At 44.2% G+C, this 27081-nt stretch overlaps 1 protein-coding gene across 2 annotated transcripts in view; it reads left to right on the plus strand.

Moving 5' to 3' along the window:
* The window catches only part of RTN4IP1 (reticulon 4 interacting protein 1), a 43830-nt gene that overhangs the window by 14910 nt on the left and 1839 nt on the right, over nt 1-27081 (plus strand). Inside the window, exons 5-9 of one of the 2 annotated variants that reach the window (XM_013056656.2) lie at nt 5739-5787; nt 12105-12241; nt 16522-16705; nt 20539-20631; nt 22173-23142. In XM_013056656.2, coding sequence (XP_012912110.1) covers nt 5739-5787; nt 12105-12241; nt 16522-16705; nt 20539-20631; nt 22173-22235 — 526 coding nt within the window. In that variant the 3' untranslated portion in view covers nt 22236-23142. Of the gene's footprint in view, nt 1-5738; nt 5788-12104; nt 12242-16521; nt 16706-20538; nt 20632-22172; nt 23143-27081 lie in introns of those variants that run through there. The other variant, XM_004753441.3, reaches the window with a different exon arrangement.

Here is a 27081-nt window from a genome sequence, read left to right on the forward strand (position 1 = left end):
TATGGTTTTCCTCCACTCTTCTAAGTTCTTGCCTGGGTCCTCTGTAACAAGAGACAGATTAAAAAGGCAAAATCACACAGATTTATTTAATATGAGTTTTATGTGCTGGGGAGACCTTCATAGGGAAAGGAGGATCTGAAGAAGTGGTTAAGCCTGTGTTTATGCTATATTTGATGAAGAGTGAAATGTACCCCCCCCCAAAAAAAAAGAAAAAAAAGGTGATCAGAAGGTCTGAGCTAAGCATAGTCAACTGGGAAATTTAGCAAGGCTTGTTCATTCCAATTCCTCACTGTACCCTTCTGTCTTGGAGATAAGGATGTCCCTGTCCTCCAGGTATAGGAACCACCCTCTCACATGAAGGTCTTAGGACCTGCTTCAGCGCAGAAGGTCAGAAGTCCTTCCTGTTTCTCAACTTCCCTTAGCTTAAAATACTCAGTATGCCAAGATGCCGTATTTTGAGGTGGTGTGTCCCGAACCCTGTCAGTTCTGTGGCAAATCTGACTATGCTGCTTCTGTCTCTTATCCCTCCTGTCATTGCCATCATCAACATTCCTTCCTTCTGCCTTCCTTTCTTCTCTGTTCTACACCAGATTGAAGGAACCAGTGATTTGGTATGGTTCCCGCTGGTTGTCCTGTTCAGGGAGATGTGTTCCCAGTACTCCTGGTTAAAATTCTGAATTTGTTTCCCACAGAATCATTGTTGTACTGTGTATGAGGTTCTTGGTCCACTGTGGGTTTACTAAACCTTAATAAATGGCTACCCTGGGCACTGAGCCAACATACATAAATAGCTTTGTTTTCATGGGAAAATGTGTTTAAAGTTCCAAACCACTAATTCACACATGAACTCTTCTGCAAATTGGGGAATGTGTACATGAATTACAGAGGCTTAGGAGGGGACACACAAATCCAGGCTATCTCGGCCAAGTGTCCGTTGGTTTGTTCTGCAGTTCTATTCTACTTGCTCAGATGAAGTTTCTCACTCACTTTAGGGAGTAAACTTAGCATATTATGTTATACTTTGCTATCTTTCACCCCTCCTTTTCCCCCCAAATTTAAAAGTAGTATGAGAAATCTAAAAATGAAATTAATATATTTTTAACATCCTCTTTAGTTTTTAAAGACCGTTTGTTTCTACTTATGGAAGAGTTAGCCATGTTTAACTCCTCTTTGTTTCTGAGCCATTAGGACTTTATTTATTCATTTATTTTTAAAAGGTTGTTATTGGGACGCCTGGGTGTCAGTTAAGCGGCTACCTTTGGCTCAGGTCATAATCCCAGGTCCTGGGATTGAGCCCCACGTAGTTCTCCCTGCTCAGCAGGGAGCCTGCTTCTCTCTCTTCCACGGCCCTTGCTTGTGAACTCTTTCTCTGTCAAATAAATAAAAATCTTTAAAATTTTTATTTATTTACTTATTAGAGAGAGTGTAAAAGTAGGGGGATGGACAGAGGGAGAGGAAGAAGCAGACTGTCTGCTCAGCAGGGAGCCAGACCTGGGGCTGAATCCCAGGATCCTGGATCATGATCTGAGGCGAAGGCAGACGCTTAACTGACTGAGCCCCCCAGGCGCCCCTTCCATTAGGACTTTAAATAGAGGGTACTCTAATCTTGCAATGTGACTTTTTTCCTCCCACAAGTATGTGGTCTAGGGGGAATCCTAAAGGTCATACACCTCTGTGTTAGAAAGACAGGGAGAGTATATATAAACTTAAATAAGATTGAAAATGTCAACTTTCCTTTTTTACTAACTTCTGGGGTGATGCTCATTTCATAGGAGATGAATATGAGGCCTGCAGATTCAATAAGAGAGTTGGAACTAGAACCCAGGTCTCTAGGTATCTAGCTAGATACCTCTGGGGCTAGGCCAGGGTATAGAAATTTGAAAGATTATTCCTTACTTCTGGATCTCAGACTGTTTTGTAGTAGGTTTCGTCTCTTTTATCTGCAAGGCAGCCAGGGTGTTGATGCCTTGCCTCTTACAGCTGGAATACTGATGGTGTGATTGTAGAGGCACTTATGTGCCCAAATACTAAATAAAAAGTGACTCAGTCATGGAAAAGAAGCCAACACTGAGTTAATACCTTAATGTATGTTTAGGTAGAGTTGAGAGATTGGGCAGAAGTAACAGAGAAAATCAAATTTTAAACCTTCAGGATGCATAAGCAGTGTAATAATTATTCCCACTTTCTCCATATTTTGTATATCTGTCACAGTCCAAATCCCACTGATTCACATGTAAACTTAGGAAGTAAGGGAGGAATGTATTTAAAAGCTTGGCAATTTTGAATCACAGTGATTTTTCCAAATAGAGTATTTCCTGGGCACTCGCTGTCTACAATGAGCAGTATTCTTCCCTCCAGCGACTAGACCTCTACTTCAGTGAGGCATGAATATACAGGGTGACCGTTCTAGCAAGCTGGGTAGAAAGCATTTCCACTGTATAGCACTTCAGTGAAGGGCCACTGGGGGTAAGCAGGGTAAGCAAGCGCGGCTATTTTCTCTTTGTGCTGGAAGTGCTTTGAAGAGTACGAGAACAGCTAGTTCAGCCACAGGACTTCAGACCACAGAGGACTAACCCACCTATTGTGGCTTGAAAATTCATTTTGCCTGCTGTCCCTTTTTGGGGACTTTCTTTGAAGACAAATGCAGGCCCTGGTTGAATCTGCCCCAAACATAGAGTTTGCAGGACCAGAGAAGGAGGCGTCCACAGGTCTTTCATGTGGTCCTTCAAGGGCCTGCTCCTTGCCCGTTTTGTACTGGGGGGCGCCATCAAGTGGCGCCAACGGGAACTGAAGCCGCCCTTGTAGAACCACTCCTGCCAAGCACGGCTGTAAAACATGTTTGCTTTTTGTGTGGGGGAGTGATGGTGCTTTGGATCCAGAGTTCAGGGGAAGTGACAATAATAAGGTTGGAGATGTATCTGGCAGTTGGATCCTTAAACAGCATTGTATTTGCTGTCCTCTTAATCCAGCCTTCCCAGGGAGAGAGGTAGAAATGAATTTCAGATGTTTGTTCACTGGAGGAAATTTTAACGCAGTCTTCCAAACAGCCCGGGGATTCCCTCACTTGAGGTGGTCGCAGTTGTTGTCTGGATTGCAGGAGAAAATGCTGATTCAGATGAATTTCAAAGTCAAGAAACATCAGCCATCGGCTACATCCAGGGTAGTGTATTTAGTCCTGGGCCTGCCTTCGAAGCCTTCCAGAATAGCTTGGGAAGCTAGCGTACGGGTGAAAGTTAACAACATGTGGCACCGATACCTGGTTTGGCGTGCTCTGAGGGATGCTGTGCAGGAAAGCTGGGGCGTGGCTTCAAGCGCCCGAAGACCTCACCAGGCAGTGAAGGCATCTGGGAGCCAGAGAAACGGGCCAGTGTGCACAGGACTTGGGCATAAGAGTGAGGGGGCCAGGGTGACTGAGATGGAGAGTTCTTTTCAGAAAATGGTGAGACATCAGAATTGAGATAAGGATTAGATTGTGAAGGATTTAAATGACTTGACTTGTTACATTTCTGTAAGTAGGAATGGGCCAGAATAAGAGTAGAATATTTCATGGATGAATTAATTTTTTTTAAAGATTTTGTTTGTTTGAGTGAAGGAGAGAAGGAAGTGAGGGAGGAGGGAAGGAGGGAGGGAGAGAGAGAGAGAGAGAGAGAGAGAAAACAGGAACGGGGGAGGGGCAGAGGGAGAAGCAGATTCCCTGCTCACTGCAGAGCCTATGCAGGTCTCAGTCCCGGGACCCTGAGATCATGACTTGAGCTTCAGGTCAGACCCTTAATCGACTGAGCCATGCAGGTGCCACTGGATGAATTAATTTTTGGATATATCTGTGAGGCAGTTTTAATGCTTCCTACCCACTATCCCCATTTAGGAAATACTCAAGCTATTAATGTATGAATCGAAGGATTTTAGAAGGGTTCATCGTTATATATTTTTTTTCCCATTCTGGGCAATTTATAATTCTTTGAAAATTAAAAGTAATTTTTTCTGGAAGGAACACAATTCACAAGGAGACTTGTTTTAATTACATTTAGTGTATTAATTTCAAAGGGAACAACTGGCTCAGAAATTTTAGTAACTTTCAAGATCTAAAAGGGTGACAAACAACCTTCTGTGATTTGAGAGTAACAGAGAAGAACACGAAATGAAACTAGGGTTAAGATTATAGACAGAATGCATGTCCCGAGGTTCTGTGCACTTGCTAGAGATAGGTGGCAAAATTCTCTCCACCTTCTAGCCACCAAGTCAAAGAGGGCAGTGAGCTGCGAGAGAGGAAGTCATTTTGGGTTGGGACTGAGCTGATAGGAACCCAGAACTGGCATGTTAAGGGTGGTGGGAGAGGCATGGAATGCAAACTCCCAAAATAGTGAAATGATGTAGGCTGTTAGACGGTGTCAGTGGCAAGAAAATGGAGCAGAAGGTAAGATGAAGAAAGCAGACAGCAGTGAGGGAGAGAGCCCTGAGGATATGTGAGGAACAGCAAATCAGACAAAGGAAATCCTTCTGAAAGGCCCTGACATGGAAGGCTCCTCGGGCACCTTCCAGGAGCAGCAGGTGTGGCTGGAGTAGAGTGACTGAGGTACAGAGCTGAGGAGATGGGGGCAAAGAGTGAGGGAGGAGGGGGGACCCACAGGCAGCAGCTATGAAGGCTACAGTGACAGAAACTCAGCTACTCCCACCACGTAGTCTTTAGAAGAATGTTCTGTGCGTACTTACAAAGCAAATGAAGAATTCTCTCAACAGTATCTCCTATGCTAATGTGGTATCAAACATCGAACACGTTTGATAATGTCCCTCATTCTGGGTGGGTAGCAGAACATCAAAGTGCAGTTCAATACAAGTGATTTTCTAGGGACCTGAAACTGCGCAGTTCCAATCGGCAATTCCCTGATGCTCTGGCTTCATTTGAGAAGAAAATGTAAGAATACGTAAAGCAGTGATTCTCTTTTGGGTCCCGTACTTCTTTGGGAAAATTAGGCTAGATCCCTCTCTTCCCCAGTGCATGCCTGCAGAATCCCACCAAATTTTGCATGCTATTAGATTCAGTTCACAAGTTCAGAGGGTTCATACATACCCCGCGCCATGCACCCCATCCCAACTCATCCATAAACTCTAAGCTGAACACCCTTGGTCTAGAGGGAAAAGAAACCTACGACAAGCAGACATAGTAAAAACCTGGAACCCAGTTTTGCTTGTGCTGATAGGACAGATTCATCTGTTTCAACAGGAAGCCAAATTGAGGATAAGATTGATTTCCATTTATGAAAGTTGATGAGCTTGTTGGGACATGTCTGAACAAAGACATTTATTCCACTTTGGCAGGAATGTGGTTCGGAATGTGATTTTTCTTAGAGAGCTACTGAATCCACTGTAACACACTAAAAAAGGATCCCAGAGCTCCCTCCTATAGAGAAAGATGTGGTAATTTTAGCCTGGAAAAATTGTAAGGCAGATGTTACCAAAAACCGTCTGCACAGCTTAAAAAAAAGAATGTGATATGTTGGTATTTTTGGTATTTGGTATTCTTGGTAAAGAGTTCATAGAATGTTTAGCTTTAAGCACTTATAGATTCTTGGTGAACCTAAAATGAAAGTTCTTTTGTCATATAATCTTTGGAAGCTGAATGATTATTTGCTTTTGGGATTATTTACCTTTGAGCCAGCTCATGTTGAAAACCTATTGTGTGTTTATCCAGTTATGTTGACCTAATATTTTCCCTAATTGTAGTTTCTTTTGCATTGCAGTGTTTTAATCTTGGGTGCTTCAGGTGGAGTTGGTACTTTTGCTATACAGGTAAGACTGTTTTGTTTTTTAATCTTATGACTAGAAAAAGTATTTCCATGAGTTTATAAATTCACATATGAGAAATGATTTTTTCATGAAAAGTTCAGTAAATTCATTATAATTTCAGCTTGCCCTTCTAAGGAGGGAACTTCCTAACATAGAAGTAAGCATTAACCTTTCCAGTGGTTTAATATAGGAGTTAGTTTGTAGCTGTCCTCTCTAGCAAACGTAGGAAATCTTTTAGGGAGGAAGGCTGGGGACAGTGCATGTGGATGGGACGTTTGCAGTTTGGTAGAAATGAATAAGCTGATTCTAAAATGTATGTAGAAATGCAGTGGCCAAAATACTGTAAAGATAGCAGTGTTCCACCAAAATGACCTACAGATTCAGTGCAATCTTATGAAAATAACAATTGCCCTTTTCGCGTAAATGAACGAGCTAATTCTAAAATGCATATGGAATTGAAGAAGACCCCAAATTGACAGTCTTTAAAAAGGGCAAAGTTGGAGGATGCACATTTCTCGATCTTAAAACTTAATACAAAGCTATAGTGGTCAGAATAATGTGATACTGGCATAAAGATAAACATATAGATCAACGAAGTAGAATTGAGCATCCAGAAATAAAAACCTGTATCTATGGCCAATTGATTTTTAACTAGAATGGCAAGACAATTAAATAGGGAAAAGAATAGTCTTTTTAATGTAACTAATGGTGCTGAAATAACTAGATGCCCACATCCAAAAGAATGAATTTGGACCCTTACCTCACTTTGTATGTGAAAAATAACCCTGGGTCAAAGACCTAAATATAAGAGCTAAAACAGTCAAACTTTTAGACGAAAACAAGAGTAAATCTTCATGACCTTGGGTTTGGCAACAGATTTTTAGGTATGACATCAAAAGCACAAGCAACAGAAGAAAAAAAATCAGATAAATTGGACTTTATCAAAATTAAAAGCTTCTGTGCATCAAAAGACACCATCAGGAAAGGAGAAAGATGACTTACAGGGATCAAATCTTTGCAAATCATTTCTCTAATAAGGGTCTAGCATCCAGAATAAATAAGAATTCTTACAACTCAACAAAAGACAACCCAATTAAAAATTCAGCGAAGTACTTGAATAGACTACCTCCCCAAGAAAATATACGAATGGCCAATAAGCCCACAGAAAGATATTCAGTGTCATTAGTCATTAGGGAAATGCAAATCGAAACCTTGGTGAGCTCTCCCTTCACACCTACTAGGAGGGCTATTAAAAAAAAAAAGGGGGGGGGGATAATGTTGGCCAGGAGGTAGAGAAACAGAAACTCTTGTCCACACTGGTGGGAGTGTAAAATGCTGCAGCTGCTACGGAAAACAGCTGGGCGGTTCCTGAAAATGTCAAACATAGGATTACCATATGATATGGCAGTTCCATTTGTAGGTATATACCTGAGAGAAATGAAAACCTGTTCAGACAGAAACTGGTCCACAGATGTTCATAGTGACACCCGTATTCCTGGCAGCCAGAGAGTACAGGCAGCCCTAATGCCTGTCAGCTGATGAATGAACAAAATGTGGTTTACGCATTAGAGAAATCATACTCAGCCATGAAAAAGAATGAAGTTATGCATGATCCAGCACTGAGAAACCTGCAAAACATTATGCTTAGTGGAAGAATCCAGACACAGAAGGTCACCTTTTGTAGGATTCCATTTATATCCTCTGTAGAGGAGGATCCGTAGAGACAGAAAGCAGATGAGTGGTTGCCAGGAGCTGGGGGAGAAAGAAAGAAGGGATGGCTGCTTAATGGGCATGGGGTTTATTTTTGAGCTGAAGAAAACGTTCTAGAATTAGACAGTGGTGGTGTTGTACAACATGGCGATGTACATAATGAGTTGTACACTTTAAAATTGCTGAAGTGTTGAATTTTAAGTTTTTATATGAATTTTATAAAATTCTATATGAATTTTCAAACAAGAAAACAAAACAGTGCCCTGAGCTTCCAGGAACAGGACGGCACCGTTATGATCAAATATTTCACTGATTTCCTGGGAAGAGGGCTTGATTAAGCCTCCCTCAATATGCAGGGAGAGGCCCTTGCTGCAGCCTGGTGACCATACTCAGAAGCTCTGCCACACCACTTTCCAGCGGAGACACTTTGGGTGCTATGATCTCTCACCCAGACCCCACATCAGCTCTTTTGAAGACCCAGATAGTGCTGGAGTTTTCCAGTCACCTGCTAACTAAATTAGGGGTAAGGGGATAGGACACCTAGGGGATGCATGCACACCTTGACTTCTTTTTAATTCCTCATTAGATACTGCTATAGTCTAAATGTCTGTGACCCTGCTGAATTCCTATGTTGAAGTCCTGATGCTCAATGTGGTAGTAGGGAGCAGGGCCTTTGGGAGATGAAAATGCCCAAAAAGAGGTTCAGCAGAGCTCCATAGCCTTTCCACCATGTTGAGGACACACAAGGCACTGGCTATATATCAGGAAGAGGGCTGTCAACAGGATGGGACCATGCTGATGCCTTGATCTCAGACTTCCAGCCTCTATAACTGAGAAATACATTTCTACTTATAAGCTACCTAGTCTGTGGTATTTTGTTAGAACGGCCCAGACTAAGACACCCAGGCCTAGTCCAGAGACTGAGCAAATGTAGTTTAATGAATAACTAAATGGAAGAAAAGAAAAGGAGGGAGAATGGGAGGAAAAAAAAATACCAAATACTGTTGGTTAGAGTGTAAATTGGTACAAGCACTTAGGGAAATTATTTAGTATCATCTACTAAATCTGAATATGAATTGCCCTAGGGCAACCCAACAATTCCACTTTTATGAATATACCCTACAATGATTTGTACAGTTACATGCATGTTCACCAAAATGTACCAGATTTAGAGATCTCATCCACCAGAGGAAACAGCTCATATGTTTATCAACAGTGAAACGGACAGGTAAACTGTGGTCTATCTTACGCTAGACTATTACACAGTCATGAAAACTATAGTGGTACACAGTGAGGTACGTGAATCTCATGAGCAGAATATTAGTGAAAGAAGTCACACAGCCTATATGATTCTATTTAATGACATTCAAGAACAGGTGAAACTAAACGATAGGGTTTAAAGATGCCTACCTAGGGGGTAAAACTCTTTAAAAAGTGGGGGAACAGCAAAAAGGGGCATGTAATAGTCCAGATGGTGGTATTACTTCTAAAGGAGTGAGGGAACTATGATTGGGAAGGGGAAAGCAAGGATGCTTAGGAGTATGGCGTGTGGTCTAGTTCCTAATCTAGAGCGATGCTTAGAATACTGTTTGCTTTGTAATAACATTTATATTCCATGCACTGTTCTGTATGCGTTACATTTCACGACAAAAATATTTTAATACAGTAAAAATATCAAGGTTATATCTAACACAAAGTTATTATGAGAGGGCGCCTGCGTGGCTCAGTTGGTCAAGCGTCTGTGTTCAGCTCAGGTCATGATCCCAGGGTCCTCAGATGGAGTCCCACGTTGGCCTCCTGGCTCAGCGGGGAGTCTGCATCTCTCTCTGCCCCCTTCCTGGTCATACACGTGCTTGGTCACACTCTCTTGTGCTTGCAACAATAAATAAATCGGTAAAAGAAAAAGTTATGAGAATGAAGATTAGAAAGACATATCTAGAGATTGCAGCAAGTCAGAAAACGTGCTCATAAGACAGATCAAATGTAACTCACAATTTTTAATTCCTTTTTTAAGTTGGCTCTATGCCCAGTGTGGGTTTTAAACTCACAACCCTGAGATTGAGAGTTGCATCCTTTACTGTGCCAGCCAGGCATCCCCAAATGTAACCTACAATTTCAAAACGAGTTAAAAAATTAAAAGTATACAAGACTTTTAGAGAATCTTAGGGGGGTAAAAGTAAAACAAATAATAGAAAATAAAACATAGAAAGTAAAACAAATTAAAAATCTTGTGGGGGTAAAAGTAAACAAAAATATTTAGCAGTGAAGACTAAACCAGAAGGAATTCAATAGCAAATTAACAGGATACATAATGCTGCCCTAAATAGAAATATATGTATAAATAGGAAAAATATTAAATTATAAAAGAAACCAAGGAAAAACCAATTCAAGAGGAAGTGCCAAATATTGAAGTTAGGAAAGAAGGTTGATTTATGCGTAGTAGGCTCTGAAGAGGAAAACCAAAACAAGGGACTAGAATAAACACTAAATCTATAATTCAAGAAAATTTCTTATCTTCCTGAAATTAAGTGATTTGAAACTACATATCAGGTGACCACAGTACTTATCTAAGAACATGGACCTAGATAGAGCAATATCAAAGAAAACCCTAGTTAGTAAAATTAACTGGCTTTCAAAGAAAAAGAAAAAGGGACTCCTGGGTGGCTCAGTTGGTTGAGTATCTCTGCTCAGGTTTGGATCTCAGGGTCGTGAGATCGAGTCCCATATTGGGCTCTACATGGGATGTGTAGCCTACTTAAAAAAGAAAGAAAAAAAAATCCTTGGGACACCTTTAAAAAAAAAAAATTGTGTGACTTAGAAGTAAAATTAGATTAGCATCAGACTTTTTGACTGCAGTGCTGTAAGGCTGGGGAGGAAATGGAGTAACCTATTTAAGACACTCAAGCAAGAGTATACTAAGACTATATTAATTTTATATATGTAACAAAACTGGTGCACTGTTAATAACTTGTGAGAACTCGGGGAATATGTTCTCCTTTTCTGAGAAACGTACTAGAGCTGACAACCCAAATGACTGGAGAGAGATCACACTAAGGGCTGGTGGTAAATGTTAAATGTAAATTTTTCTGTAGAACTAAAACCAAGGACTTAATGTACATTGTGTAACAGCCTATTCTCTGATGAGATTAAATACAGCACAACTGTTTATTAAAAGCAGAGGAAAACTGGAAGAGCATGTATTAAAGTTCTAATGCTTTCATTAATCAGCTCTGTTGTATTAATAGTAATAATGATGTTAGTATTACTTAGAGGCTATTCTGTGTGTTATATACAATAGGACAGATGGATATTTATAGCATATTTTAATTCTGTTGTCCCCTGTGTCTCTGACAGTCAGGATTTTAGGTGTGGAAGGAAAGAGATACAGAGGTAATAGAAAAGAAGTCAAGGAAAAACTTTGTAGTCTTACATTTGAATTGGAAGTATCAATATGAACTCGAGATACTCTGTGTAGAGCTATCTCTTGTTAGATCATTGCTCACTAAAAGAATGCAGGACTTCTTGGAGAAATGGCAGATTCTAGATCTAGGGCACAAAATGTACAAGAATGAGCCTAGAATACATTAAGTAGGAAGAAAACTATCAATGACTAACTTGAGTCATATCGGAGAGACTTAGGAGCCAACTTGAAGAAACTCTCAAAGATGTGACAATTTGAGCTTCAGTAGTAGTAATACAAAGGACTAAAGCCCTTCAATACATTTAAATCTAGGAGTTCATATATTTTTTTTTTTAAAAAAAGGTTACTTTTGGGGACACCTGGATGGCTCAGTCAGTTAAGCGTCTGTCTTTGACTCAGGTCATAATCCCAGCATGTTGGGATCGAGTCCCACGTTGGGCTCATTGCTCAGCGTAGAGTCTACTTATCCCTATGTCCCTCCCTCCACTCATGCACTTTCTCTGAAAAATAAATAAAAACCGAAAAAAAAAGTCACTTTTGGAAAATGATAGGGAACCAATTTATGTTATTAATTGGTAAAGGGGAAACAGTTATTCATCTTGCCTTTCGATATGAATTGTACACCTGAATAAGCAAAATAATGTATGAGGAGAGTTTTTATAAAAATATTGAAAAAATACTTTTTTATAAAAATATTGAAAAAAATTAGACTATCACTGTTTTGCAACCCCCATTAAACAGCTGCTAAGATCTTAAGAGCAGTGACCAGACTTTAAAGCCCCCTGCGATTTTGCTGGACCGTATCCATAGTCTTGTAAAAAAATTGAAACAGAAAACACCGGGAACAAAGCAACCTGTGGAATTGCCTCCTGAGTGCGCAGTCGGAAATCCCAGACTCGGGGAAACTCTCCATGGCCTGGATTCTTCCACAATGAAATTACAGGAAAGTAAAGCGCTAGAAGAGGAGCGTACCGTTTAAAGAGAAACTTAAAAGACCTCTTATTTTTATTCTTGGTGAATCAAAGTCTAATCATTTTTACTAGGTCTGACAGGTGGCTTGCTGTAGTTCTTGTTAAGACAAAGCACTTGGGGTTCTCTAGAGATGAGTCTGAAAAACGTACACATGGGTGCCAGCTATTTTTTAAAACACATAGTTGATTTTTCTACCCCCTCCCTTTTTTTTGGACAGGTCATGAAAGCATGGGGTGCTCACGTGACAGCAGTTTGCTCTCAGGATGCCAGTGAACTTGTAAGGAAGCTCGGGGCAGATGATGTAGTTGATTACAAATCCGGAAGTGTGGAAGAGCAGTTGAAGTCTTTAAAACCGTATGTATTAGGACAGTGTTCACCTTGGGAAGTAGGAACAAGGACAGTTGATCATGCAAGCCTTGAACGGTTTGCTGATTTTGTAATCATGTCGGGATCTTAGAAAAGAATCAATAAAAATACCCCAAAAAGAGTCATTTGGGGTGGTTTCCGTTTGAATTCCAGATGTTCATATAGCACCGTGACATGATGTGGTGTGTCCTGAGGAAACTATGCTGCTTGCATGGTCTTTTGTTATTTTCTAAGCTAACTTACTGTTTACCTGTAAGAGGTCTGAAGACAGAACTGGAAGTTGTGGTCTGTTTGGTGGCATCTGTCACCACAGGAGCAAATAGAGAGCAGTGCGTGAAAATACTTGATTAGCACTGAACATTTTTCTGTTCGTGTTTGGGCTTCACAAGGGCATCAGAGAAACCAAGGCAGTAGAAATATTGGTAATCTGAGCCCTGCAGATGTTGTCAGTGCATCCGAATGCCCGGCTGTGGTTTGGTTTGTACAAACAGGAGCAGACTCCGCGATTCAGACCCTGTTGGTCCTGACTGTGCTTTGGGCAGAAGTAGGGAGGGCGCGTGTTCATCTTGTCTTTGTCTAGCCAGGATCGCACTGCGGCTCAGGACGCTACTGAGCAGTGTTTGCAAAGATGTTTGATTGCTGCTTTTTCAACGGTTTTCCCCCTTTCTCTGTTCATTTTCAGAAGGCAGTTATTCTTGTCCACTTTGACTAGATGCTTACAGTTGACCCATGAATAGCATGGGGGTTAGAGGCGCTGACCGCCACACAGGTGAAAATCTGCATATAACTTTTGACTTTCCTAACACTTAATTATTAAATTAAGTGTTAAATTAACCAGAAACCTTACCAATAACATAATCAGTCAATTAACACGTATTTTATATACTATATATATATATATTCTCTACTGCATTGTTAGAATAAAGTAAGCTAGAGAAAAGGTTACTAAGAAAATCATAAGGAAGAGAAAATACATTTACAATATGTGTTGTATTTATTGGAAAAAATTCTGGTTATAAGTGGTCCTGTGCAGTTCGAACCTGTTAATGGGTCAATGGTATTTTCCTGGGTTTAAAAAAAAAGGAGAGAAAACAGGGGATCCCTCCTTGGACACTACCTAGCCTTTCTTAGCCAGCAGTACCCACTCCCAACAGTGGGATGGCCGTGCAGCCCCGAGGAGCCGCAAATCCCAGTTCCTTCAGCTCTGCAACCCCTTCAGCTCTGCCAGGCAGGCTCCAAACATGCCGTACAGCTGCGGTGCTGAACAAGACAGGACACCCCCCCCCCCCCGTCCCCGCCCCCGCTCCCAACCAGCCCTTCCATGGGGCTTCCATTCTAGTCAGGGAGGTATCAGTGGTAAGTGCTTTCAAGAACACTGATAGAGGGAAAAGAGTGGAAAAAAATGATTGGGAGAGGATGTTTGAAAAAGAGGGCTTTAAGGGGCACCTGGGTGCCTCAGTTAAGCATCTGCCTTGGGCTCAGGTGATGATCCCAGGGTCCTGGGATTGAGTCCCGCATGGGGCTCTTGGCTCAGTGGGAGCCTGCTTCTTCCTCTGCCTGCCCTTCTCTCTTTCTCTCTCCTTCTCTCTCTGACAAATAAATAAAATCCTTAAAAAGAGGGGGGCATTTAAGAAGGCCTCTAGGGCATTGGAGCAGAAGGTTTGCAGAGCAAGCCAGGAGAATGGGATTTTTTCAGGGGGGATCCCCTACTGTATCCGTCCACCTGTAACAGTGTAGTAACATATTCTGGGTGCTTAGTAAGCATTTGTTCAATGCATGATTGAGGGAATCTAGGAGAGGAGCACTTGTCCAGGTCGAGATAACAGCAAATACAAAGCCCCTGGGAACACGGAGGGACTGAGGAATCCTCCATCCCTTACAGAGATGTCTACAGCTGCTTCCTGCCTGTGCGTGCGGGACCCCATCTCTCCGGGCCTCTGCCATCTGCCTTCTAGAGTGGAGTTTCAGCTCGTCTCCTGTCTTCTGCTACTTCTAGGAATAGCAGCATGAGACTGAGGCAGAGGCCAACGCATTTCCCTCTGTGTACTTTAAGTTCTGTGTGTGTCTGGAATGTGTCCCCGGAGAACGGAGACCCTGACCGGTGGAAATGGGTGCATACTCACGCTGGCCCCCAGAAGTAGGCTCTGGTCTGCCCCTCTGCCTCTCTCGTGGTCTTGCTGCTTTTGCTCACTCTGTTCTGGTAGGGGCATCTCTCTAGCTTGCAGATGCCAGCCTGTTAACTTTTACTTGGTTTTGACCACTTTGGTTACAGTTGACATTTGTAACCTTTGTCTGAAGTTTGGCCTTGGAGTCCACCAAGAATACACTCATTTCTCCTTTTAAATAACAGCTTTTTAGATTTGAATCTTAGACTGTTACAACAGGAAAGGGCTCTGAGACACTTAGGTTCAACTCAATCATGTCATCGCTGAGACACTAAGGGACAGAGGACTCAGGAGTTTCTGCATGCTCAAGGTCACACCACTTTTAAGCGTCAGTGGGAGAGCCGAGTCTACGGCCTGTGTCTGGACTTCCCTTTCAATCAGTGCCTGTTCTAGAATACCAGGCTGCCTGTACGTTTTATTTAAATTAAGTATCGGGGCGCCTGGGTGGCTCAGTGGGTTAAAGCCTCTGCCTTCGGCTCAGGTCATGATCCCAGGGTCCTGGGATCGAGCCCCGCATCGGGCTCTCTGCTCAGCGGGGAGCCTGCTTCCTCCTCTCCCTCTGCCTGCTTCTCTGCCTACCTGTGATCTCTATCTGTCAAATAAATAAATAAAATCTTTAAAAAAAGAAATAAATTAAGTATCATCACGTTTGTTTATTCAAAACTTGCGAATGAAATGGAAACTTAAACTCATGAAAATAATTTTCTGTTCTTTTTTAATGAAGAGAGTAGTCATTGAGTAAAGTCATTCTCCTTTCCTTCAGTTTTTACTTGTTTTTCTTCATTTTTGTTCCATGAAAGGCAGGCTCAAGATCCACAAATTTGGCTGAAGCTGATTTTAGATGTTGACTTCATCCAGATGAATTAGGAAGGGAAAAAGGATTTACCAGAACGGAATCCACGTACTAATTTACTTAACTGATAAGCATACATTTTCTTCCTCCCTTCCTTTCTTCCTTCCTTCTTTCCTTAAGATTTTACTGTTTTTTTAGAGAGAGTGCACAAGCAGGGGTTTGGCAGAGGGATAGGCAGAGGGAGAGGCAGACTCCCCAATGAGCAGGGAATCCCGAATTGGGGCTTAATCCCAGGACCCTGGGATCATGTCCTGACCCAAAGGCAGACGTTTAACTGACTGAGCCATTTAGGCATCCTAAGCACACATTTTCTGAGTAGATATTTGTTTACAAAAATATTTAAACGCATTCTTGGTTTTTATCCCCTCTAAGTGAAATGCAGTGATTACAGCAAGTTCAGATTAGCTTTAAGGAGTTGTGTGTCTCAGTTCCTCAGTTCATAGGACTGGGTTTTGAGGGCATGTTAGAACACAATTGAAGACTGAGAGCAGATTGTTAATTTGTCTTTATGTTGTCCTGATGCCCTACGTGAAGCCAAAAAGTAGGAGTAAATTCCAGATGAAGAGGATGCTTCTATGGAGGGAATAAAAGCAAATCATTCTGTGGGTGAAAAGCTTTTATACTTTATTTCAAGTATTCAAGTGCACTAAAGTATACTTTGACTTGCATTGGATGGATAGCTTTGCAATTTTCCATAAAGCTTAGGTCAGGGTTTCTCGACCTTGTCAAGCTTGGTTTCTGAACTGTGGACATTGTGGATTAGATAATTTTTGTTGTGAGGAGCTGTTCTGTGCATTCTGTGTATAAATACCATCCCTGGCCTCTGGGTGCCAGGAGTCCCTTCCCACCACCTCCCCCAATTGGGACAACTAGAAATGCCTCCGGACATTGCCTAGTATGTCCCCTGGGGACCAGAATTGCCTTCAGTTGAGAACCACTTGTTGAAGTCATCCTTAAAGAACTAGAAAAATGATATAATTTTATGACAAAAAAATTAGTCACGTTTTATTTAGTTTGGAGAAAAGCCAGAATGAGTGAATGGGGGTGCCCTTTTCTCCTTCATCAACGCAAGTCGTGTGTGTCCCCCCTACCCCCGCCCCCCGCTGGATGGCATGGGGCAGCATGGTTTGTGAGCGGTCATTGAAATATACCCGATCACTGACTGGCGATGGAAAGGATGGGGGGCATTAGAACCGTATGTAAAGACGGATGAGGATGTTTTGATTTGATTTTTTTCTTTTGATCTCCAGGTTTGATTTCATTCTTGATAATGTCGGTGGATCCACTGAAACATGGGCTTTAAATTTTCTCAAGAAATGGTCAGGAGCCACATATGTGACTCTGGTGACCCCTTTTCTCCTGAACATGGACCGACTGGGCATCGCAGACGGCATGCTGCAGACAGGAGTCACCGTGGGTTCTAAGGCATTGAAGGTAGGGAGGAGAGTCCTGGTGGGTGAGAGCAAGCGGTGCCTCCTGCTTCTGGAAACTGGTTTCCCCCTAGCCAGTTTCTTCTGTCGTGGAGCAGCATGGTACAGTGGCTGCAGTATGGGTTCTGGAGTTGCACACTGACCAAATTCAAATTCTGGTCTCCATTTAGTAGCTGTGTAACTTGCAAGTTACTTCGTGTCACTAAGCCCTGATGTCTTTACCTCCAAGATGACACTAATAGGCGTCATCTTGGAGGTAGGGTATCTTCCTTATTGCGTGTCGTAGGATTAAATGAGGTAATCCATGTAAAGAATTTAGTCTGTCTGGTGCATAAAACTTACTAAATATTCAGCTTTATTATTAGCAGTCACCTGTCTTGATTCCATCTGATCCATCTCTGCTTCTTTCTTGCCTCTACTTGGTGGTCTTCACTCTCTTTTACCAGTCTTAACACATACAGGCTCTCGTGTGTGAGTGCGGAGGCTTTATCAAGACCAGGTAGAGCCAGCTGTGTTCGTGGTAGCCGCATTGGGATGCACCAGGGATTTCTAGCCCGGGTCCTCCAGACCTGTAGAGGTCCGTGGGCATTTTTTTGAATTTCAGAAACTGAAAGGAAATTGTGTTCTTACTTTAGTAAGACCACAAAGGCAAATAGAACCATCATGCTTTTTCTAGTATTATATCAACTTGTCCTAACACTGGACTTCCCTTGTGAATCAGACACTCGAGCTGTTGATGGCATTCTGGGTGTTTCTGAGTCTCAGTCAGTCTGCCTGACTCTGCTGGCTGCAGCCCCTGTTACCAGAGCTAGAAGGAGCTCCATCCCGCAGCCGGACAAAGGCAGTGTGTCGTGGGCCTGGAGGACAAGCTCACAGCAGCCACGGCCGCAAGGACCACAGCAGAGCCTGAGCGCGCGCTCTAACACCAGAGCCTGTTGTCCTTGCGGTGGGGACAGGCTTAGATCGTTTCATGTTATCCACTCTTGGCAATTCTAGATCATCGGCTTGAAATGTGTATTAGTGTTGAAACGGTGTAAGTGATAGGCAAAAAAAAAAAAAAAAATTCTATTTTTAAAAAAATTAGACAAAATTTTTCAGAGTCAGGAAAAAGACTGGAAGTTTCCTCAGTGGGTAAAAAGGTTGTGAGTCATTATGCCAAGCTAACCAACACCTGCTGATCTGTATGTCTGGAACGAACCACTCGGTGACTACCTTCAGCGTCTTCTTTATTCTAGAAATTAACTTGGGGACCTTTTTGAGGGTGAAATTTAGGACTTTGGCCTCTTGAATTGCATGGACTAACGAAATACTTAGAGGGCTGTGACAGTGGAGACCACCGCGCCATTCTTAGGAAGGGTGTGTGTCGCTAGAGGTGAACAAACCAGGCCCTGTACTCGAGGTTCTTGATTTTCATCTGATTTAGGCGGCAACCGGAAGCAGTGGCCACAGGGCGCTTTGGTGCGGAGAAAGGCTGCTTAGCTGCCCTTTGTCTCTTCTTTCTCTTTTCAGAAAACACAGGCTTCCAAATATAAGTTTAACTTTTCTTTAAGATTTCATAGTTTGTACTTCAGTGAGACCTCTTACAAGTTAACCTTCTGAGTTGTCCTCTGAGAGTAAAACAGCATCTTCTCTTTCCTCCTACTTGAAAGAGGATAGTGGTAATCTCATGTGAAAACCTTTTAAGTAGTTTCTGATGTCTTTCTGAGAATGTGCACAGTTTAAAGCCTCATTGTAATGCTCCAGACTCCCGCCTGCTTTGGTTTACTTTCTCCTGTAATGGCTTGGAAAAAATACACAGGCCCTTTAGAGCACAGTATAAAAATTCTGCAGTTGCCGACCAAAAAGTTTCACTTTACAGGGCAACACGCTATAAAGAATTATAGACATGGCATTTTTGACCATTGCTGTTCTTTTCTTTAAAACCCTAAACAGTTACCAGAATGTTTTAATTGTCTGAGGCCAGGCCTTAGGGAGAAGTACACGGACAGGTCTTTTGTGATTGTAATTATTGGGGCCTGCTGTTCGCTTGGGTTGCCTCACTGCCTTCAAATGGTACTTTTTTTCCTTTTGTTTTTTAATTTCATTTGCCCAGAGCAGTGCTCCCCAACCTCTTTCTTGCTGTGACACCCATAGAAAATTGTTCACGTTTGAATAGAGGTTGAGGCTGTTTTGGGCTGAGAGCGATCTCCGGAGACTTCTGCCAGCCCAGGCTCTGTGTTGCTACCCTGTGGGCTGAGGGGACTCAACCTCCTGACACCTAATCTAGGGTGCGATTGGCTCTCTTTGCAGCTGTGGTCCTGGCATAATTATTAATGATGACTCCTCTAACTCTCAGAATTATTCCAGGATAGATAATAAATTGCACGTCACTCATCCAAACCAGTAAGCCATTCCTGGTACAACCATTGCAAAGTTCTGCCCAGAGAGCAGCTTGGTTATGTCTGTCTTCCTATGATCTGAAACTCTCAGATTTGGTGCCCCAGCCTTTCCTCAATAAAGTTTGTTTCCAGCACTAGATATTTATTTATTTATTTATTTTTAAAGATTTTATTTATTTATTTGACAGAGATCACAAGTAGGCAGAGAGAGAGGAAGGGAAGCAGGCTCCCCGCTGAGCAGAGAGCCTGATGCAGAGCTCGATCCCAGGACCCTGAGATCACGACCTGAGCGGAAGGCAGAGGCTTTAACCCACTGAGCCACCCAGGCGCCCCTAGATAAGTATTTATTGAATAATAAATATAAATATTTATACAGGTGATCCTTCCTATGTATCAGGCACTTTGCATTCATTCTCATTTACTCCTTCCAACAACCCCGTGAGCAAGGTAGTGGTCTCACCATTCTTTAGGCCAGGAAACTGGCTGAAAGAGGCGGCTTGACCTAAAAACACAGCTGTTGAGCGCCGAACTAGAGTAGCAAGGGAGTTCCCTTGCACTTGACCGCGCTCAATGCACCTCACGCTGAGGGATTGTGAGACAGGCAGGTGCAGGGAGGGAGGCCGCGCGGTTCTGGCAAACCCCATGCCTCTGGATAGCCCCCATGTGGTGACGGTGAGTCGGGCAGGTCATGGAGGTATGTATCCTGGAGAACCTCAGTTCAGTTGTTCCTTTGATAATGGCCTGGCCTACTTTTTACAGAAAGACTAACAATTGAAAGTGGGTATGGCAGTAAAGTGGTCATGAGCCCTCTTGTAGAAGATTTTTGCTTATTTTTATCTGGAGACCTTTGTCCCATAATAGATTCGGTGATGTGGGAGTTCGTTATACCTGTAGGGGGAAGACCCAACCATGATGCGAAAGGAATTTTACACTTTGTTTTACCCTTAAAGCCACTCTATTCCAGAAAAAAAAAAAAAATCTGTGATCAGATTTCTTGTCTAAGATCCTATTTTGGGGCCTTACTGCCCCCTAAGCAGACTTGAGGTAGGTTTAAAAGCTCTTCTCTGGTGCCTCCGAGCTTCATTTAAACCCTAGGAGAGAATGCTGAGAGGTCTTAGCCTCTAATTTCTCTGAGGGAAGGAATTGAGTGTGTAAGACTGTTTAGACACTCATTTTAAGGACAGCTTTCCTGTGCTGACTTGCTTGTCATTCACAATTTGGTAAAAAAAAAAAAAAAAAAAAAAAGCCTGTGTTCACGTGAATATATCTTTGTTTATTTATGAGTGTCCCCTCTGTCGGTCACCGTGCTGAGGTATTGGGCATAGAGCTCATTGTTTCATAATGAGGAGGAAATTGGTTTGTCTGTCTTAATCACCCAGAAAATACTTTCACCTAAATTTGCATTCCATGAGATTTTATCCTTTTTTGTATTTGATGTGTTTTCTTTTCTTCTTTTTAGCATTTCTGGCAAGGAGTCCATTATCGCTGGGCCTTTTTCATGGCCAGCGGCGTGTATCTAGACGACATCGCGAAACTGGTGGATGAGGGAAAGGTAAGTGCGGGCGCTCGGATTGCTGGAGCAGCCGTTGGAGGCTTGGCCACACGCCCACCAAGCCTAGCCTGCGGGAGCTCTCTGGGGGCAGGTGTGGTCCATGCACATGCTGTTGTCCATGGCTAAGTTTAAGTGCTGTATTTTGGTTCTGTCTCCATGGGAATCCTAGTCCTAGACGGCTACATCTGAAAAAGAGCCCACACCATCTGGTTCAGCCCTCTTAGTTTATAGGCAAAGGGGCAGGTCCAGAGAGCTAATGTGATTTTCTGAAACACACTTAGATGGTTCGCAGAGCTGGCATTTACTGCTGGGCTGCTGATATTTTGGTAATGATCCTGAAAAGAAGGCACCACCAAGGTAATGTCTGCACAGAGGTCCAGACACACTTGTGAGTTAACAGAACTGCTCCGGAGCATCTAGAGTTCAAGGGTGAAGCTGCTCTGGAGGGAACCAGATTTCCAGAGGAGCCCAGTGAACAAATACTCTGGAATCTCAACTCACACAGTATCGCACCAGGACTTGGGTCCCCAGGTCTCCTGTTCACCAGCTGGTGTAACCCATCTGGAGGGCAGATAATGGTACATCTGAGGTCTGTCGGAGAGGGTCACTGCATGGGATGTCGGAGAGGCTCTTGGAGATCTTGGTGGGGCCCACTGGTCAGTGTTTCTGACGGCTCACGTCTGTCCTGCACGGACTCTGTGGGGAAAGGACTGCTGCTTGTAGTTGGATCGTCCCATTTTGGCTGTCAGAAGGCCTTTCAGACCATTGTTTAGTTTGGTTTTTCATGGTCTTAATAGCCCTGACATTCTCTCTCTGGAAGAATAACCTAGAAGGAAAACTCCTAGTCTGGTGCTGATGTTTATGATTTTATTAAGAGACTGTATGAAATTATAGGGTAGAGACCCTTACAGGCCATAGAAGGTTGCCTGAGGTTGTAGGTAAAATGATTCTCATTTTACAGATGAGAAAACAGGCTAGGGGGAGAAAGGGACATGTTCAAGTTGCAGGAGTGGGACCAGGATGTGTACTTCCTGACTCCCAGCCCCGGGCTTTTCCCTCTCCAACCTTCAGCTGCATCCTTAGTGCTGGAGGCTGATCTGCGGCGTTAGCTTAAATTGTCTTGTCCTTGGCATTTTACGATGAACAGGGCAAGGGGATGGAGTAGGGCTAGCTTTGCCACCGTGTGATCCATACAGGGCCGCTTGGAAAGAGCTGGGCTGAGGTGGGCTTCCTCGTGCTGGCACCTGCCCCTTATGGCCCATTTCTTATTTCCACCCTAATTTTGGAAGGAAATGTCTTTAGGACCTACTGGCTGCTTTTTGTGCGTTTAGGTTTTTTAATTCACTATAGCCACGGACTATATGATAGAAAATGGCCTGCTACCATTTCCTAAATTTTGTGGTTTCAAATTTGGGTGCCTTTTCTCAGACTTCTGAGTCTTAATGTGTCCCAGGTAGACGGTCTCGGCCTTATTGTGGCTGTTTCTAAGAGCCTCTTTAAGGTTCTTCTTAATTCCTGTAGGATGCTTATTTTATTTCCAGGAAGAAGGAAGTGAGCTCTCATTAAGTACCATGGCCCATAGTTTCACATGCTCTTTCCTGTGACTGGAGCCCCGCGGTGAGAGCCGTCCCCACCCTCCAGCAGCACACTGTGCAGTCGTGCCCTTCCCGATCTCGGCTCCAGGCTGTCCACGGGCTTACCATGACTCTCTTGTATTCAAAATATTGGGACTCGCGCGCTCTCGACCTGGAAGTTCCTATTTACGCAACAGAGAAGAGAGGAGACTTGTGTATATGTAACTATTAAATTCAGCAGATAACTGGCAGAATGGCTACAAGAGGACAAGGTGGAGATAAAGATGCCCTTGATGTGTCCTCAGACGAGGGTGAGCGAGGGAATATTCTTTTGGCCTGGCCAGGGTTATTTGGGTCCAGGAGTCCCCTCTGACAGTGAAGGACTCTGGAACTGTGGGAGCTGCTGTGTTTGGGTGCCGTGAGCAGGCCAGCTGTCTTCATGTGCGTCCTGCCTCATTGTGGGTGCGGGAAGGTGCTGTCTGCGCTGGGAAGCTATAGCAGATAACCAAGCACGTCAGCTTCTCTGGTGTGTGGCGCGTAGAGATTGTTAAATGGGATGAGGACATTGAGATTCTTCTAAGCTTTGGCTGAGCACTTGGTGAGTAACGGGTACCTGAGAGAGGAGCTCTGGTTATTTCTGGACAGTGTGAAGCCACGAACCGAAAGAACCTACTCTTCTGAAATACTTTAAGGTTCAAAATCGAAAAGGTAGGAAGAGTTATTTCCTGAAATCTTTCTTTGACTCCTGTCCCTCAGTCACGGAGCTTGTCTTGTCAGACACAATCATTGTTAACCAGTTTCTCGGGTATTCCAGAGATGGTCTTTGTATCTAGAGGGCAGTGACAGAGAAGAATGACTTATAATTATCACACTGATTGGATGGCCTGCTACCAAAATTGCCTACAGTTATTTTTGCATTTTTCGTCCCTCGGCACAATAAACATTTCTTGTTTTCATACTGTGTAGCAAACTTTTTTTGAGTTAGCACGTGCAGAGATTAGAAACCAGAAAACTTAGCGCATGTCTAGTTTTGCTACCTCCGCACACCCCCATCCTGCCTTTACGTCTCATGACAGCCCCATGAATCAAGTGACAAGTTCAAGGGCTCAGGTCTCTTGACTTCTAGGATAGTTCCTTCAACCACCATTTCTATCTTTAAGAGTGAGGCAGTAATAGTTAAAAAAAATAAATCCCTCATACAACCTTCATTGTTTTTGCTTGCTTAAATAGCCATCTAAACATTTAGAAAGGTGGGGTTTGAATTCTATCCACAATAATCTTCCTGTATTTTTCAGTGTCTTTCAGGCCTGAGAGGAGGCGGGAAGACAGATTCTTCAGGCTAGAGTCAGCTACTGATAAGAATGACCAGGCTGTGAGGGAAGATACGCGTGCATATGTGCTTGCACGTGCACGCATTCCTTTCCTCTTGCTCCTATAGCCAGCTGCCATCAGTGTGCTGGCTGGAAACCGTGCACACTTACTGTCTTCTGGTGCTGGGGGCCAGCAGGCTCGTGTTTCTTCTGGGGGTGGGCTGGAGGGGAGAACCTGTCGCCTGGCCTTCTCCAGCTTCTAGAAACCAACTGTATTCTGGGTTTAGTCTTGAATGACTTTAACTTTAGCTTCCATCATCCTGTCTCCCTCCCTCCAACTGTCCTGTCTCCTTCTTCTTCTAATGGCCCTCGTGATTACATTGGGCCCATCTGGATAGCCATGCCCATCGCAAGATCCTGAACTTAATCATGTCTCTGAAGCCCCTTTTGCCCTATATGTTATCTTCACGGGTTTGGGAGATTAGAATGTGGACATCTCTGGGAGAAGAAAACTTGAAATACTGGTTGTTCCAGAGGAGAACTAGATGGCTGGGGATCAAGTATGGGAGGGAGAGTTTTCCTACAAGGAAAACCCTTTTGTCTTTTCAAGTATGTTTATCTGTATACATATGTTCTTCATGTAATTATGAAAGTCCTTTGATGTCATGTTCGTAACATTCACAGATCTGTTTAAGTTCCTAGGTGACCAGCCAAGCTTCTTGGTTGAGTGATGATAGAGGTGACCTCAGTTTGTTTCTTTCTTTTAGCCAGCATCAGAATAGTTCCTATGTAACTTTTTTGAATTCAATTTAAAACGTTGACAGAGGGCCCACGAGCTTTGCCTAGTAGGGTGAAAGATGTGGAGAGAGATGGGTTGGCCACACTGAGTGACCTTCTGAGCCGTGATGTCCACTGGAACTTCGTGCAGTAATTGAAATGTTCTCTGTCTACACTGTCCAGTATGGTAGCCAGAGGTCACATGTGGCAGTTGAACATGTGAAATGTGGCTGGTCCAACTGAGAGACCGAGTTTTCCATATTTTTTTTTCCCTTCGGCGAATGGAAATAGCCACATGCAGCTAGAGGTCACCGTTCTGAGTGCTGCCGCTCTGGAGAAACATGAAACAGAAGTTGGGAGGCGCGCAGTTTCCCAGGCCCTTCTTGAGATGTGAGGCCTCCCTTTAGCAATGAATTACGTTTTCAAACTTTGAGCTCCTTCTTTGCAACTGGGTTTTTTTCCTCCATAGAGAGGATGTAGTGATGAGGGATGGAAGGCCTGGGACTCAGACACACAACCGGGACCTCATGGATCCCATCACCCTGATGCTGCTGCTATTTTCTCTAGTGTTGCTGCTTGTTTCTGTGAGGAAATGTAGGTCAAGTTTCTCCTCTCACCTGGCTGGAAGGAGTGCCTTTCTCAGGGGCACCTAGGGACAAGTCCCGGATGCTTTCCAGAATGGGCACATTTCCTCCCTTGGGGAGTGGCTTCCATTATCCCCACCCCCACTCCCTTCTTACCACCTCTCTTCCAGCTTTGAGTTTTCTGGGGCCAGAAAGTCCCAGAAATAGCAAAGTCCAGCAAAGCCCACTTCTTCCTTTTGTCTTCTCATAGCTCCTTAGTTGAAGCCCCCTTCTGCCTGGGGATACTGACCCTATCTCAGAGGTCAGGGGGCGTGCCTTTCTCGGAGGTGTGCCACAGCTATGTCTCTGCCACCCCTGGCCTGGGTCCCTGGTGCCCGGCACACGTGTGTGGACTTGACCTTTTGCCAGGAGCCCTCAGGTCTGCCTTGCATCTGTCACCTGTTCCTCTCCCTTCACACACCTCACCTTCATGGGTCTGCAGTTTCTGTGCCCAGTGGAGACGGAGGTAGAGGGTCTGGGGAAGAGGGGGACAGACCGTGACTCATGCTTCTGTCCCCAGACTGCAGTAGTGCAGTCAGTAGTCCTGGACCCCAGCTTTGCCTCCGGGCCGGAAGCTCTCACCTGCACGTCCTCGGAGCCGTTAGCCACTTGCACTTCGGCTTCCTGATCTATCCAGCGGGCTCGTGCGGACACTTAGGGCTCTTTGAAGCTCTTTCTTGCTGGGCAAATGGGGATTGAGGGGAAATCTCTCTGCCTGCATAGATGGTGTCGTCCTGCCCCTCTTCCGCAGAGGGGTTCTCTTCCCTTTTCCCTCTGAGCAGAGAAGGCGCGCCCCGCGGCTGGAAGCAACAGTAGTCCACAGCCGCACTGGGGAAGTTGAGGGGCCTGTGGTCCCTGTGTTCTCATAGAAGGGACGCCTGGCAGCAGGCACCAAGTCCCGGGGCCTGGCGTTACACAGCCTTTGTCTAAGAAGGTAAGGAAGGCACTGCCGGGAGGGCCCGAGTGGGGCCCGGGACCAGGACGAATGCCGTTGTGAGTGTCCCCCAGTCCGCACAGGCCCCAGGCCTCCGCGTTGCGGGAAGTGCCCCGTGCTGAACCTGCCCGCTTTATAACGGGGCTCCCTGTGCCGGCTGGGCTCTAGCAGTGTCATCACATAATGTCCCCACCTCACTGTGAGTAACCTTTCTATCCCCTTGCTGGATTTTACCTCTGATCTCTGTCCGTGGCAAACAAGCACTCTGGGTCTGGGGTGAGGCCGTGTGTAGACACTGCTTCATTATCCAGTTAATCTCCGTTTGCTGGCGCTATTCAGCCGGCTGCGGGGTCCCCCTGCTTGTTAACAGAAAGCCTTCTTTTTTCATTGTCACTTACGGGAAGAGCTGAATGACTCATTCCGGCCCGTCAGCCCTCTGGGGTTATTCGCCACAATAGGCCTGACGGGCCAGATTGAAGTGTGTGGTCATCGCACGCTGGCTGTGTCATCAGTTCAGGCTCCGGTGCTGCGGTCAGAGTTCTAACGTGAGCAGAGCTGGACCAGCCTGGGATGTTCATTCTCCAGTGGAGCAGGGGGCCTCCAGGTCCTTCCTCCGCGACCCTCTGTTAACACCGGGGTTGGGATGCTCTCGTTATGGGTGTTCATGGCTCAGTGAGAAGTGGATGTCATTGCCTCTTTCTTGCCTTGGTTTACCCTTGGCGGCCTGTGCCATGTATCTGCTCTGGGTTGGTGCTTGGCACTTAGAAGGCAACACCTGGTCAGTCCTTGTGGGATGAATGAATGTGTGTCTGCTACGAGTCAGGGACCCGAAGATCAAGGCAGAAAGCTGCAGTGATGCCCACGCCAGTGTACAGTAAACTCTCCTGGAAGGCTTCCAGAAAACGCATGGTCTCCACCCCAGCCCCTAGAGATTCTGATCTGGTTGTTCTAACCAGGGACCAAGGACTCTGCATTTTCAGCATGCAAATTCAGGTGATTCCTTCTTAGATAATTAGCATCCAAAAAAACAATGTCCTGGGGGCTTTCAAGGGAGTAATGGGTTCAGGAAGTTTCCTGCAGGATGTACGGAAAACAGCTTTAGTGCATTCTGTATTTACCAGAGAAGGCATGTAGGTTTCATTGGACGGGTCAGCTCCGATGTGTTCGTAGCAGCTGCGGTGTGGAAGATTCTAAGGTCATGCTTAGCTTGCCGGGGAGGGGAGGACTGTGGT

The sequence above is a fragment of the Mustela putorius genome, unplaced genomic scaffold (assembly GCF_011764305.1).
Source record: "Mustela putorius furo isolate JIRA1106 unplaced genomic scaffold, ASM1176430v1.1 tig00000450_pilon_pilon_pilon, whole genome shotgun sequence".
In the NCBI taxonomy this organism is placed as follows: Eukaryota; Metazoa; Chordata; class Mammalia; order Carnivora; family Mustelidae; genus Mustela; species Mustela putorius.